General features: G+C 47.9%; 1 protein-coding gene across 4 annotated transcripts in view; it reads left to right on the top strand.

The window, feature by feature from the left end:
• LOC144099331 (uncharacterized) overlaps positions 1–15,251 on the top strand; it is a 49,140-nt gene extending 33,889 nt beyond the window's left edge. For 2 of the 4 annotated variants that reach the window (XM_077632550.1, XM_077632551.1), the window contains exons 6-8: positions 4,212–4,543; positions 14,213–14,751; positions 15,081–15,251. In XM_077632550.1, coding sequence (XP_077488676.1) covers positions 4,212–4,535 — 324 coding nt within the window. In that variant the 3' untranslated portion in view covers positions 4,536–4,543; positions 14,213–14,751; positions 15,081–15,251. The remainder of the gene's footprint in view (positions 1–4,211; positions 4,544–14,212; positions 14,752–15,080) is intronic. The other 2 variants (XM_077632552.1, XM_077632553.1) reach the window with 2 other exon arrangements.
• Positions 15,252–15,644: the final 393 nt, after the last annotated feature.

The raw sequence follows: 15,644 nt of genomic DNA, 5'->3' as shown, positions 1-15,644 counted from the left end.
ATTTTCACTTTTCCATTTCTTCTTGCGTTATTCCTTTCCCTTTGAAGCCTAGCTATGGCGTTCACATACCGTAAAAACCGGAATATAGGTCGAACTGTTTTTCAAAAAACCATGGTGAAAAGTCGACCCCCGTCTTATATACCGGTCATTGGCGGAAAAAATACGGAAGTCTTGCAACAATGGGTGGCTGAAGTCAACAGCCTCCATCGCCATCAGCAGCAGTGGTGCCATTTTGCGTTTTAGTAGATGCAAAGCGGAAGCTAACGGCAATTTACCGTCGCCTTCAAGAAAAACACGATTGAGTACGAGGAAGCTCACGGGAACCTGTCGGTACAGCGCGAATTTGGAGTATCCGAAAAGAGCATTCAGTACTGGCGGAGGCAGAAGCAGCGTATTACAACTTGCAGCAACCAGAAGAAAACATTTCGTGGGCAGACCGTAGTGTATCGAGAATAGGAAGGAAACGTTGCGCTGCGAGCAAGATCGCTGCCTGTGACTGCCGAATGCATCCGCGTGAAAGCGGCAGAGATCGCGCGTGCCTCTAGACTCACGAGGGTGCAATTCAAAGGCTCGCCATCCTGGTTGCGGCGATTCATGAAGAGGAGGGCTTTGCTCTACGGCGCCGTACTTGCCTGTGCCAGAAACAAACACGCGGGCCGATTGGTGCGCGATATTGTTAAAAAATTTGCCGGGTGTACATATAAGCAGCATTTAAATGAAATTAAATACTGTCACCATTGTGCAACCTCACGAGTCGCATTTGTTTCAAAGTAAGGATGTCTTTCGGTACTTTTCCCATTGAAAAAAGATCTTTTTCATTTTTAGAATTGGTTAGTTAGGGGGTCGACCTATATTCCGGTCCGACCTATAGTCCGGTTTTTACGGTACCTTCCAAGCCTTTCGAGCCTCAGTCTTTCAGGTTTCACCGTGGACACTTTCTGACCACGAAAACTGTGACGCCTTTCCAGAGAACTTGTGCACTGAGTGCTAGCTTTCTAAAACGGCAAACACTGCTGCAGTTGCCGCGGACTGCGTTTGTTGCAACAAAGCTCCCACCGCCGTTAAATCAAGCCCAAACACTTGTTTCTGCTTTGGAACAGTTACGAATCGGCATTTAAAGTCAAGTTTTCGAATATTTCTTTTTCCACTGCAGTTACATATGCAATGGTTAGTGTGCAGTTTCATTAGAGGTAATGAAACAAAAAGGGCAGGTTAGCTGCTGTAATGCAGCTAGTGCCTCTGCATTTGGGTTCCTAAGCAATTGGCACAGACTGAATTTTTAAGTGGCTGTCAAACATTCAACGATGGTGATGCAGTTAGTTAGCTGTAGAGTGTCCCATGTACAGTGACAGATATAAAAAAAGAGTTACTCCACCAACACTGCCTCAGTATTCGATATAAGATCGGTAGCTACGGGAGCTTCAAGTGTTTGCGTCGGTGTGCTCAGCAAATGTGAAAAAGACCAAATCCAAACATCCGTGGATGTTTCTTTTCCGGAAACATCCCTTCTAAGACGCAAGCAGCGCCACTTACCTCTTGGATTTTGCACTACTATTGCGATTTACAGCCACCTTCGCTATTGCCAGTATATTTCCTCGTTGTATTGGTTAATTTTACATACGTGTGCATCACGACACAAATCGTTTGACACCATCCGGGACACCCTGCGACAAATGGTTCGGTCGTAATGGCCGTCTGAAGGTCCTCGGAATGCACATTTGAGGGCGGAAAGGTTGCAGTTGTGAATCTCGCACGTATTATGGGTTTCATCTCAACTAGTAATTTTATCCTCGGGAACATGCCAAGCCATTTGACACCACTTCAAACAGGTGTCCCCCAAGTTTTATGCAAATGGCGTTCCCGTTGGGGGAGGGGTTGTTCCCAATTCAAAGGCCGCTATACTGGCACGTATATAACTGATCAAAAGTATAGGTAATAGTTGAGGCGCTATGTGCGCAGTGTTATGTGATGTAGTGTGGTCATGTGGAGACTGTTAATTGGACCTTCATTGCAGACAGATGTGTTGTTGACAAACGTAAGTAGCAAGAGGTAACGCTCTTCAGAAAAAAAATTGTTGTCTTCTTACGCACATTCGTGAAGAAAATGCCATATGGCCCAGCAAATTCTGGAAGTAGGCCCACCCCAGAAAACGGATTAAGGTGGATTAGTGGGTGTGTTAAAGTAGGTTAGTGGATGGATTAAGGTTAACATTGGGTTTGATTAGTAAAATCTTATATGATAAATCCAATGGAAGGTACTAGTAAAAGCTCGTTAATTCGAACTTCACGGGACCGGGAAAAAAGTTCGAATTATCCGATGTTCGAATTATCGAATGGCCTCGAAAAATCTGATAAGAACCATTTGCATTACGGCATATGTACCGTATTTACTCGGTAACGAACCCAGTCGCATAAGGAGCCCAGCCACACCCGATTTTTGCCTAAAAATATGAACGAAAAAAAAGTGTCAGTCGTTAATGCCTCTCTTCGTTTCCCACCCTCACGGTCCACAACGCGTTTCTTGGCAGTGCGCCAAAAAGCTGTGCAGCGTCCTTTTGACGTTAGCTCTATCATAGGGGGGGGAGCGAACTTGGCAGAGTGCCAGCGCTTGTCCGGTTGGGCAAGCCTCGTTTTCGCTATGTTCGCCTTATCGTGCCATGGGCGATTGGGGCGGACGCCGTCTGCTGCCACTCAATCATTGGAACGCGCAATAGCAGCAAGCGCCTTTTGCGGCGAACGATGCCAAAAGCCGGCGTCGTGATCGCGGCTGACCGCGTGGTTCCGCTGGTGACTGATGGGTGGAAGCATGGACGACACTCGCAAAGGAAAAAAAAGTTTTTCGCACGTAATTTGTAGCGCCCGTCTGAAGTCGTAGCCTTTCATGGGCATTGGCTGGCGCCGCGCCAACAGTACTTATCCGTATTTCCGAATTAACAGGGCTCGAATTAACGAGTAATTACCGTATTTGCTCGCGTAATGGATCCACTTTTTTCCCAGAAAAGTTGACATCAGTTTGCGGGATGGGTTCATTACACGGGAAAAAACGTTTACAACAGATTTTTTTTGAAGGGTAGAGATTTCATATATCTCCATCCATCCTTCCGTCATCAACAAACGCATGTGGTCAGACGTGTTCGTGCCGCTAGTGTTTAGCATCGTTCAGTTTGACAAGATCCGGCAATTTTGTGCTAGCCGGCGGCGAGATAACGCTAACGTGCTGAACACCGGCCCTGAAGGTGAGGCGCGCGTTTCTTACTGCGAGGTTAAAAACAGGACAGTGGCGAGTGTGTAATGCGAATATTTAAGCTTTATCTTAGAGTGCACAACGTCTTGGCGCTCTGCCAAGTCCACCGACCTCGTCGCGCCCCCCACCCCTCTGCAGGAGCTCTCCTCAAATTATAGAAAAAAACAAATGATGTTATCGGCGGCGGCACAGCTTTGCGTGCTGGCAAGATCCGCGCTCGGTTCATTAAGCGAGTAAATACGATAGTTTCGAGTTTTGGAGGCTGCATGGAAAGAGGGTAGGCAGCTGCCACCGCGTTCGCCAACCCGTGCCCCCTCCCACACCACCGCCCTTCCGCGCAGGTGACGCCGCCATTTAGGCTTTACCCACTCTTCCACCGTTTTACCTGGTTCCATCTTCTGTCCCCGTTTAGCACGTGCGCAGCCTCTAAGTACGCGCAGGCGATTTTTTTTTTTGGCCACGTGCTGTGTGCCAAGCCGCCGAGACGGGGCGGTGCATAGTTCGAATTATCAGAATTATCCGTAGCGGAACCGACTCGCTTTTGAATTAACGGGCTTTTTTATACACAGATCTGTACGGAGCTTGGCCGGACCAAGTAGAGTAGTTCGAATTGTCCGAAAATTCGAATTGAGGTTCGAAACAACGAGCTCTCACTGCATTCTGGTCCTCAGATTTTCAAATTTGGCAGTGTTGATGATGTAGAGACCCTTTCGACCAAACGGACAATTTTGTTAGGGAGGAACCAGGGGTTTCTTGTAAGAAGACAGCCTAAATGCTATTGCATTAATTATGGGCACTGTACTCATCCTCAGTGGAGAAGCTCAGCTCTCCAGTGGGGCTGTACTTTGCTGACATGTGATATTAAGCTTTTAGATAACAGGAAGAAGCCACATGCAACAGTGTGTTGAAAAGGAACAAACTTGACAAATATGCCCTCCCCCATTCCCCTTTCTCTCTTGGTGATTCAGGCGCAGCCTCTGATGACCACTGTTATGACCACAGCAAAGGATACGGAGACACCCACATTAGAGACCGGAGAAAAGACTACGATGAATTTTCCCTCCATGAGCGTGCGTAAGGAAAACCTGAAAAACTCGTGGAACCCGCTGCGGCTGCCAGCTGAAATTATTCAAAAGCCGTGGCCCATCATCAATGAACTTATGTCGAGGAACGTGTTCAGATCTGAGCGCGCCACAGGCCAGGGAGAGTCGGCACCACTGACCCCTGCACGGGCGGGCGGATCTCGCCGGGAGCCCCAGCCACTGGAAACATTCAATGCATGGAAGCACTGAACCCTAAGGTGAGGGCATTTTGAAGGAATATTTCTCTGGTGTAAAAAACTCTGAGATGAGCTATTTTGTGAAACTTTCATATCTTTTCAACAGCTGGTGTCTCAGCTGTGCCCCAGGTCATTCGGGTTCATTATCATACAGCATGCATCTGGCATAGTCTAGTCATCTACTGTTTCCATGGGTTGCACTGCAAATCATGTGATGAATGTCATAACCTGCTTCATGTAATCTGTAATTCTAGCACACCATTGTCTTATTGTGCATGTTCTGTTTTGTTGTTTGAACTTGAAATCACGCATAGACCACTAGGGATAAATTAGTTTGACATCTTCATGAACTCTAAGAATTTCATAACTGACTTCAGCTGCATATTGATCGTGCTGTGTTGTGTCTAGCAATGCTACCGTCGCAGTCATCAGCCGAAGGACCTCATCAAGTGATCAATTGTCCCACATGAGCTCTGGTCACCAGATAGCAGCTTCTTCAAAATATAATGATCTGTGATACTGTGTTATATATGTTATCTGTTCCACATATTGTGGAGAAATCGGTGCTAAGAATGTCCTGTGCACTGAACAAAATGTCCTATACACATCAGTGTCATTCTTGCACATAATGGTTTCATGCTTCGGGGCAGTGCCACGCAGAAGTATTTCTACAGGACTTGGTACACTGCTCAAGTTGTTATTGCAAGGCAGCCTATCTTTCAAAGTCTTGATAGTGCAGTGCTTGCCTCTTATTTTTTTTTTTTATTGGAATGGGTCAGGAATGGCTGTCCAAAAACAGTGCTATTGGGTATAGCCTATGTTCACTAGTACCCAACAGGAAGCGTGCTGCAAAAAAAATGTGAAGGCCATTTCATTATGATTTAACATGCCCTTGTAGTTCGGGAATAAAAACTCTTTCACTCTAATTGCCTCCTGTCATTTCCAGTACTGTTACTGATTTGGATGAAAGAATCAAATGTAGTAGGACAACTTCATTAATTCGGAAGTCCTGATAATTCTGACTACCGGGGTTGTCGCGGTCAACACCCGTGTAAATAGTATATGGCTTTTGACGCTCCTTAATTAGGGACATTGGTTAGGTCGTGCGGGTTGAGTATGTTTTTGGTGCGGCCAGCGCCCATGCAAGTATATGGCTTTTAGCTGATGCTCATTAATTGGGGGCAGCGGTGAGGTAGCACTGGTTAATTTGGCTGGGCTCCCTGCAGGGACGTTAATAGGGGCAGCCGGACAGCAAGGGAACAGCGGCGCCTGGGTCTGGTGGCTCAGGCTATCGACGGCGGTTTGTGCAGATCTGGCAGCCCGGACGTCTGCGGCTGAGGCCCAAGCCTGTTAACTCGGGGAGCCAGCAGACATGTTGTTGTTACCATCACACAATGGCACACGGCCACTTAGGGGAATTGGCCAAGAATTCAGCAGATATAGTACATGTCCGTCGCTGACCGCGTTCTTCCTGTTGTTGTTGTTGCCTCCTATCGTGACATGGCACGTACCCACGAAGGGGGATTGGCCAGGATTCAGTTGGGAGACCCCATAGAACGGTAAACTGGCGCCAAGCTAATGATTGTGCCTTAGGTGAAATTTTAGTAATTAAAAAGAAAAGGAAAAAACAAAATATCGGGAGAGAATATCTGAGGATTAACTACATGAAAATACCCAACCGCTCTTTTAAATGCGGAAATTTTGTAAACAACGAGAGGCGTTTCGCAGTCAGCAATGAAATAAACGCAACTCAATTATAGTCTAATTTCCTCAGTCATTCTATATACAACAATACAACATTTTTCGTGGTGCGTCCCGTGCATCAAACGCTGCCCTGCACATGTCCGCTTTTACTGCTTTTGTGGTTTTGCTGTAAGCATTGTTTTGATCGGCCATCTTGGAAGCCACGTGTGGCGACTTCCCAGGTTTTGGTTCAGAGAGAGAAAAGTCGCATTCCGCAGCTTGCCAAATCGCTGCAACCGGTCAAGGAGACGGGTCGTTTTCTCCTTTCCGCCAAAACCGATTAATCCCAGGGGGTGATTCAGCTGCACCTGCCTTCTAGAAAACACACATGCATCCAGATGTGACCTTCAAAGAACGTGGCGACAAAGGTCTTCCCGGAAGCTGATAGCGGTGGACAGTTACCGCCATTGGTTTTTCTCCATCGTCAAACAGCGCACAAAGGAAGAAAAACGGGACAGTTGGAAGGAAAGACAGGGACAAGAGCGCTCCGTGTCGTTCCAAGTGTCCTGGTTTTTTTTGTGCACTGTTTGACGCAGGAAAAATGAAGTACCTACGGCCTAACGTTCTAACTTGCTGAACTGCCACTGGTCCTTGTTTGGCGATAAGCGTAGCAGGGGGCGACAGAAGGTCAGGTGGGCGGAAGAGATTAGAAAGTTTGGGAGGATAGGGTGGCCGCAAGAAAGCGGCGATTGCAAATGCCGCTCACATGAGGCCCTCCAGTCAATGGCGTCAACCGTCTGCCGTAATGCTGCTGTTGACCCCCTAGCGCGACATCGCAGGTAGCTGCCAGAGTCCTCCGTGAAATCTCGTCACCAGAGTGCCCTGACAATCGGTCGACGTCATTGACCATAGTGCGCACTTTGAGGGGATTTGCAGCCTCTATAGGCGAGACTCTGCACATGCACTTTCTCTCGTTTATATGAGTCCCATTTTTTCTACACTCCATTTTGAGAAATCTGCGCCTTCTTGGCACCTCTGTGCTGTCTCTCGAAACCATCTTTCAATGATCGATGGCCTCATTAATTTCTTGAGCGTGACTTCATGTTTACTTCCTTGCGGTTTTCCGCTTTCACTTGTTCTAGCTGCGTTGGAATAAGCCATTCGTAATCATTATAATACCACATTTCTATAGTGCGCTTCTGCACTCCTCCCGGATGCCTGCTGCTATTTGCGTTATTTGTTCTTGGCCTAAATTTCTAATCCTCTTTTATACTGCCATCATTTCTCTTTCTGCAGACTAATACTCTTATGATATCCTCCCTAGTTTCCCTCTCATTCTTCGTCTCATGTCCAACATTCTAGGACAAAAATAAAAAAATGGGAAAATTGTAAGATAATAATACGGAAATATTGAAGATAATGGTTTATTCCTGTCATATGTAGCAAAATCTTTCTTTTAAAGCGTTTCCATCGATCGCATCAAACACTTAAGACAGCCATAGAAAACTAGTGGGGAACGCTTTTGAAGATAGCAAAAACGTTAACAGAAAAAAATGCAAGACTGCTGTCGGATGATCTGCAGATGTTTTGATTGTTGCAGCAGTATCTTACATTATATAAAAAAAATTGCGTTCATATAAAAAAGTTTCCCGCTAAACAAACGCTTCTGCCCAGAATTGTTGGGTAACATTTCCACTTTTGCGAGCTTGCTACAGATTGTCTGCGACTTTAGACAGTAATCAAAGGTCGATTGCCTATGTTGGAAGTCCCACGTGATTTCAACTTCACATTTTGCCTTTCTATTTATCCAGACTAGCCTGTGCTGCTCAAAGTAATTAAGCGTTAACTTCCCTTTCTGTCCCCGTATCCGTCCAAGTCTTCGATGTGGAGGTTCCGGGAAAAGCGTCGCCAGAAAATACGGACCCGGAATAAACGTCCTCATCTGCGAAGGAAAAAATATCTACAAATTGATGCCACCAATGTCTCGTAACTTACAGTGATTCTCGCATCCACCTCGAGTGCGGGAGAGGCCACGAGTGGCCTTTTACCTCAGGAGGCGAATGTTTCGAGGTGGAACGCATCAACGACCCGTAAAAGCGACTATATGGTCAACGCAATGCAAGTGTGGCAGGGGTTTATCGCTCAAGGCTTGGAAGATTTGCAACAGAACACTAGATGAGAAGGAGATCTTCATATACAGGCTAGGAACAAGCTAAATACATTTATTAAAGTGAAAACTTTACTAGGCTATGTAGGCGGGATTCTTGTCCGCAAAATGTGTCGGCAGCAGTTGTGGACAACTCGAAAGCGGTAGCGTCAAACGAGTGGTCGTAATCGAAAGAAAACGATGCGGGGAGGCTTCCTGAAAGATTGTTTTCGAAATGGAATGAATAGTTAATTAATTGTTGCCAAAAATGTGCAAAGAGAAGGCGGGGCCAGAACAAAAGTGCACGAAATTTGAAAACACCGGAAGTAGGCGGAGCGATAGCGTAGCGCCAAATTTGAAAAACCCGAAGTGTGGACGAAGCCAAAGCGTGGGGCCAAGTTTGAAAACTCGAAATGGCCAATCACATGTTAGATGGAGTATTCGCGTGCAATGGGTGCCCTGTCACTGCGGCAACGCGCAAGGCGACGAGCTCGCCACCGCGGAACGTCAGCTTCCACCCAGCGACGAACCACTCGCCCTGGAAGACGTGCGTGCGGTGATCTACGACCACCTCCGTCAGCAACACCCTGGCACAGCGCCTTTAAGTCGTCTGCGCGCGCTCATTGTCGCGCCTCCAGCGCGCGATGATCATCCGAGTGTGCGTCGGCTGCGTGTGGCCAGGGGAAAGACGGGTGCGCCACGGACTTTCGTCGAGCGACGCGTGCGGTGACTGCGGTGCAGTGGAGGTATTAGGGCGGATGCTGCTTCGCCGCACCGCCTCCACAGTGCCGCATCGCGAGATGTTAGCGGCCTACAGGGCGCTGGGAATCATCCCGGACAGTCTCGAGGCGCTCCTGTGACCACAGGGCAGTGCGCGCACCCGTGACAGAACAATGGTGAGCCTCTGTGCGTTCATCGAGCAGGCGGGCTTGACTTCCCGCTTGCTTTTCGCCAGGTAGTGCACGCGTGACATGAACGCTCCGTGGGTGCTACCTCGGAGGGTACGCGGCCGGGCGCCCCATCCCGGCTGCTCGTGCAATGTGCAGGCCGCGCGCGCGATTAGTTCGAGGCAGGACGCTACGTGCGCATGGCTATGTATGTACAGTTTATTTTTTCCGGTAGAAATTGCACGCAGTGGCCGCACGCGTGCACTTATTTTGGAGCAGGGCCTGAACATTAGCGCACGAGCGGCGCGAACTTGATTGCCTTATGTATTTTGTGAATAGTGTACAAAGCTCTCCCGTGAGCCTTCTTTCTATCGCTCAGCTTTATACTTCTCCTCGCTATCCCTACTCTTTCCCTTTCACCTCCGCCGGCTGCGGCTCGGGTGCTTAAGATATTAGTTAGGTATTGCTGCGGCCGGCAACATTCTTTTCCTTCCGTTCTTATTTACTTTTAATTAAGCCACCACTACTACTACTGGTATTAATCACATGACCAATGATAAGTGATCGATAAGTAACCAGAGAGAGATAAAAGGAATGATAAATTAGAGGAAATTAGGTAATTAATGAGAAGCAAAAGGTAATGGACGGGTAAATAGCCTGGATGGTCATATAGTCAGTGGACGGGATCGAAGTGCGGCGGAAAATTTGAAAACTCGAAATGGTTGCCGGGATGAAATGAGGGTATAATCAGAGTTAATCGATAACAAACAATCAACTGACCGAGAAAACAACCGTGACGCCAAATTTGAAAGTCGACCAGTGTCGAGGAGGCGTCAACGCTTTCGCATGCTTCCAATGTGGGTAGCCGCAGTGATCTTTAATTTTTGTTGGGCATCTTATTTAGCTAGAGATTAATGATAGCGTGGCACAAGCAGTGCGCATGTCGCGTACATATAATATAACTATCACATGAGCCCGATGCACAATTTAGGGGATGTTAGTTCAGCGCGTAAGCTTTGCACATAAAGAAATGAGTTTTCAAATTTCGTAACGGCAAGGATCTCGTTTCGCAGAAAGTCTGGCGTCGCCGTCGTTGACCGTAAGCGAAAAATCCTCGAAAACTCCCGAGAGAAGCAACAAGATTGGCAGGTGGGCCTCCTAAGTCACGTGACCTTGTGGCGTCATCACAACGTGCCCGCCGAGTTGTGAACGAAATACGCACCGTGGCAGTTAATTTAATGAGTAATCTTCATAAGTTGTCCGGGAAGAGCAACTCCGATTGCACAGGCCTCACTGGTGGCAGCAGCTGCCATCCCAGTGCTGTGGCGCATCACTTAACTGCGGCACCAGCAGTGAGGACTCCCAAAGATTTATGAATGTTAATTAAAAATGATCAATTTTGCATCTATGGGCAATAACTCATTAGGCTGTCGCGTCCTAAACTTGAGGCGGAGCTTAAGTGCCCCCAACAGTTCTCTTGAAACCATTTTTCTAGTCACTCAACTACTCCTCTTCTGTGACCGCTTAGAAAATCATGCAACCCTCACGCTACCATTTCAAGACTACGTCCTGAGGCACGGCCATTTCTACATGGAGCACTTCGCTTACATTCCTGTCCCTGAAAGTCGCCACTGCTTTTCTCTTGCTTTCTTTTGCTTTTTCTATTGTAGCTAATACTGCACATTCCTATACTCCAGTCACCGGAGATAAGCACCACTGTACTCTCTCTCACCTTCCTCGACATGCTTGCTGTTAGCACTATAACTCTGGTCCTTTTGTCCTTGACCCTGCTGGCTGCGATTGTAGCTTCCTTCCTTGACTTCGCCCTCTTTCTTTCCGCGCTATCGCTTCCTGTCTTCTTAGTCACTGCTTCTGCACAGCTGTTTTGTTCCTATACTTTCTCTCCTCTGGCTACGCCAGTGCAGGTTGCAGGCACGTCTCCTGGATTGGCATGTCCGCTGCTGTCGTTTTCAATGCCACTGACAGCCGTCTTTTTCAATTGTTGCCAACTTTTCTCTCACAACTTCCGTTCTAGAGCGACGTTCGCCTGGCGTCTTGTCCGTCTACCCAGTGCGGTAGCGTTCGCACTACGCAAAACCTAATCATGAAGTTCGCGCTTTCCGCCTCATCGACCGAATTAAACCTAATTTATGTTTAGGGACACTTCAAACTCTACATCTAACTTGAATGTTTTCTTAGCACCATTTATTTATTCCTGGAGGAAAACTCCCGCAGGAGCCGTGTCGCGGTACGGACTAGTAAGGGTACGTGTGACCAGGGTTTCGTAAAAAACGACCGCGGTAAACATGCCACTGGTAAAAAACAGCCCCGTTTTCGAAGTGCGAAAAATCTCCCCATATGAGAGACATCAAACGTTCCGTAACTCCCTCGAACTTGAGCATACGCCTCACATGTGAGAGTGGGGGGGGGGGCTCGATCACCAGTGCCGCCCGGGTACCCACCGGTTTCGCCTAGCCCTGGTGCTCAGCGTATATTACGTCACGTTATGTACCGGCATGCAGTGCGCTCTAAACAGGATACTTGTCGCCGCTGGTGCTGTTCTAAACGTTATGGTAACAGAGGTGCTTTAATTCTGACCGTTCCCCATGCGACTAACGCCAGAAAATGCCCGAGAAATGCCGACTGCTTTGATAGATATTTTTCCGCTACCTACGAGTATGGGCTGGTAAACAGAGCTAAACATGGTAACTTTCTGGCGAACGCTTTGCACTTATCCCCCTATGACGTGGAGGGTCCGCTCGGCTACCCTTGATAGAGGACAAAGGACCACATTTATTCCACCCATGGGCATGGAAGTAGCTAAACAACGAACAGATTCCGGGTGTTCATCCTCCTGATGGCGCTGTGCCTAGTGTAATGGCTGTCATCGTGTACTTTTGGGGCTACGGAATTGAGCGGGAATCTGTGCCGCAATCACTCTTGAAGTTTTTAGAGGACACTGGCCTCATAGATAAGTGGTAGAGCCACAATCATTTAAATCGGGGACTAGGCGAAACAATAGCCGAGAGGCAACTGTATGTCTAAACCCACTTGAACATTCACACCACCACCACCAAAACACCGCGGGCCGTCCTTTAAAAATTTGCAGTGGCATTAACGGTACGGACGAGAGCAAAAGCGTCTCTGAATCGTTCGACGCTTCAGCGAAGTTACCAGTGGAACGACTTTGTGGTGTGCCTTTCCTTGGCATGACCTGCACTACATGGCAATATTGTGATCTATGGCTGCAAAATACTTCATGCTTACATCTATGCTCAGTCAAGAAACAGTCGAATTAAGAGGGGAATTTTTTTCTGAAGTGGGTGGCCGAAGTATTCATTGTTGGGGTAAAAATTCACTAGGGTTTTTTTTTTTCCTAGTGGGCTCTTGCCCAGGGGAGATTTTTTCCGAGGACATATTTTCCGCGGTCGAATCATCCGGCGACAATTCTTACGGGGGCCTTTTTTCCCTACACCCGTGTGCCCAACACACCCTGGAGAGTCCAGGTGGTGTTGGTGTGATGCCGAAGCTTGAAGATGGGGCCGCCATGGGCGCCAGGCTTCGGTGATTGAAGCACCCGGGAGGCGGGTGCGGAAGGTGGTTTGAAAGCTCTGGCCGTGGCCCCGCCTTGCGTTTGTTTCGTGTTTTCGTTCAAGTTTCGCTGTGCACATGTACACCTGTTGAAAACAAATGCGTTCGGAATGTTTCTCACGCCGAAGTGCCGCAATCAACTTATTTTTCGCGAGCATTTATTTCGCGAAAAGAATGGGGCAGTCACCAAGTTTCCTAGTGCTGACAGGCCGATTCGTGGCTCTTTATACATAGTGAAACAACCGCGCTGAACCCATCTTAGCACGAACTCAAGAGTAAACAAACAGAAAGTGTAGTGACGGGTTGGTTGATGCACCATTAAAGACGACAATTATGAAATCTGCAGCCTCGTCGGAAATTAACGCACATTTTCTTGGTAAACTCTCCTTGCTCACATGGCCAGAGCAGAACATTGAACCCACAGAAGCTCAGAAGCCTCTACAGCTCATCGTTCTGTTCTAAATATTTCACGGAATTCACGCCACACTCACGCTCAACGCAATTTAGGACGAATTTAGCAATACACAAAAAAGAAAACATACTGATGGTTGATGCTCTTTTTGAGGCAATTTTGGAACCTGCAGCCTCTCCCGAACTCAGCTCACAATTTCTTGGTAAACTCCCCTTGCTTACATGGCCAGAACAGGACATTGTAACCACAAAAGAAAAAGCTCAGAAGCTTTATCCGCTGATCCTTAGGCTCTAAATCTTTCACGGAATTTCGCGCCACACCCACAAGCCACGCCTTATCACGAGCTCAGCAGTACATAAAAAGAAAACGTACAGACGGTTGGCGCCCTTTTTTAGAAAACTTTGGAATGGCCGTCTTCACCAGAACTGAAGCCACTGCCCCCACCATACTTATTGCCCCCCCTCCAGCTTATATTGCCCCAACATAGCATTACAACCCTAAAAGCAGACAAAAGCTCATAATCCTATTCAGCTCGTCGTTCGGTTCTAAAAAAATCAATAAAAGGAAACGGAGACGAAATGAAGCCGCCCAGAAGAAAGAACAACCCACCCCTCCCTCACCTCCTTCCCCTCAGCCATGAATGGGCTTGCGCTACTCGTGACCACTAGTGTGGCTCCCCCTCGCGATTCTGAAGTCTGAGCACAGAAGAAGGGGTGGGGAATGGGGAAGAGGGGAGATAAAAAGCGCTGCTTTGGACGGAAGTCTTCAGTCGTCTGCGACATGCGGGAGCGTCTACCTCGTGCGCATTTATCGAACGTCGACAACGGACTACGCTGCTTGCTAAGAGACCGGTGCTCTGCGCTTGGGTAAATATAAGCGGTGGGCATGCCGGCATGAGGTAGCAGTGAAAGAATTTTCGAGGTGGATCCCTCAATGACGGTGAGCTTGAATTCTTGTTCCTTGATTCGCAGGTGAGATCATGGGGGAACGAGAAGGCAGCCAGGAATGCATCCTGCAGTACCCCGGTCCATACAGCGAGTGGATGACAGGTATCGACGACCGGATACTTCAAGACCCACCTCGGGCGTCTACGCCGATACCGGAGAGCCGCCGTGATTCCCAGGGGCCGTCCGATTTATCCAGTTCGTGGGGGTCATCCGCTGTTCCTTCCACCTGCTCTTACGATGCCTCAGGGAGCAGCTCCGAGGAATCAGGGTCAAGCGCAAGTGCTGCGGAAGGTGCTCTTTTTGCTAACGATTTCGAGCAATCAAGCAGCGAGACGTCTTCTAGTTTTCCGGAGGACCTGGATGATGACTACGACCGGCGCTTCATTGTCAACGGCACTGCATGTGCGATTTGCCGTGAAAGGCAGCTCTTCCGTTTGCAGCGCCAACGGATAATACGAGCGCTGGAGCTCCCCGACACCTCGGCGGAGTTAAACCTAAGCTCTGGAGTCTTCGGAAGCAGCGACCAGAGCTCGGAATACTCGCAATGACCTGCCTTTCTCATGGTAAGTGCAATATAGTTGTGCAGCGTAGTTTGCGTCCACTTGTGCTCTGTCGATGACTTGGCTATGGACAATGCTGCTTTTAAATCATTTTGTTACGTAGGCATTATGCCAGACACTTGTAGCAAAGTGTGTTTTATCCTTAGCACGTGAGCTTTGTAATACTCCACGTGAAAGCATGTGTGGATTAATCTATTTCTGACCTGTGGTTGTTGTGCGGAGGAAAATGTAGGCTCACACTGGGGATTCTACTGTGAAATTGCATGTTCGGTTACCAGTTCTTCTGACTGAATTCCAATCCGCCTTTTTTTATCTTTCTTTTTCGATTATAGCCGAAGCTTTGGGCTTCTTCCTGCGTGACTGGAGCGGGCGACTAACCCTGGGCTGAGATGGCTGCGGATGTTTCGTCGCTCGGTGTGCGGCCAAAGTCTTGGTGCAGAAGTCGGCTTGGATCTTTCTTAGTATATAACAATGTTAATAAATTCAATAATTTTGCTTTTTCACTTCGTATCTTTGTGTATTACCAGGCATGCTCTCTCCACGGCGCTTCCACCTCAGTCCGGCATAAGGTCTTGCCGACGGGGTTACTTTTGAGCGGATTTTTGGATGCTGATACGAAGGATTTGCGACTTGGAAATATCGGGTGATAATTTAGGATTCTATACCCTACATGGCGATAGGTGGTAGTTCGTAGGTATAAGGAGGGCCGTGAAGGCGAATTAACCATCGGGGCGCTTAAGTCAAAGCAACCTTTTTAACGTGGATGCTGCAAAGCATCTTGCGATTTTTTTTTCTGCTAGCGACAGCTAGGCGCGATTTGGCAAATAATGTCTATGTCCAGCGCTTTATGAGACAAGCTACGTTCATGTGCAGTATAGCGGAAGAAAAAAATTATG

This window comes from Amblyomma americanum, chromosome 7 (assembly GCF_052857255.1).
Source record: "Amblyomma americanum isolate KBUSLIRL-KWMA chromosome 7, ASM5285725v1, whole genome shotgun sequence".
Lineage (NCBI taxonomy): Eukaryota > Metazoa > Arthropoda > Arachnida > Ixodida > Ixodidae > Amblyomma > Amblyomma americanum.
This window is presented reverse-complemented; position numbering and strand designations above follow the sequence as displayed.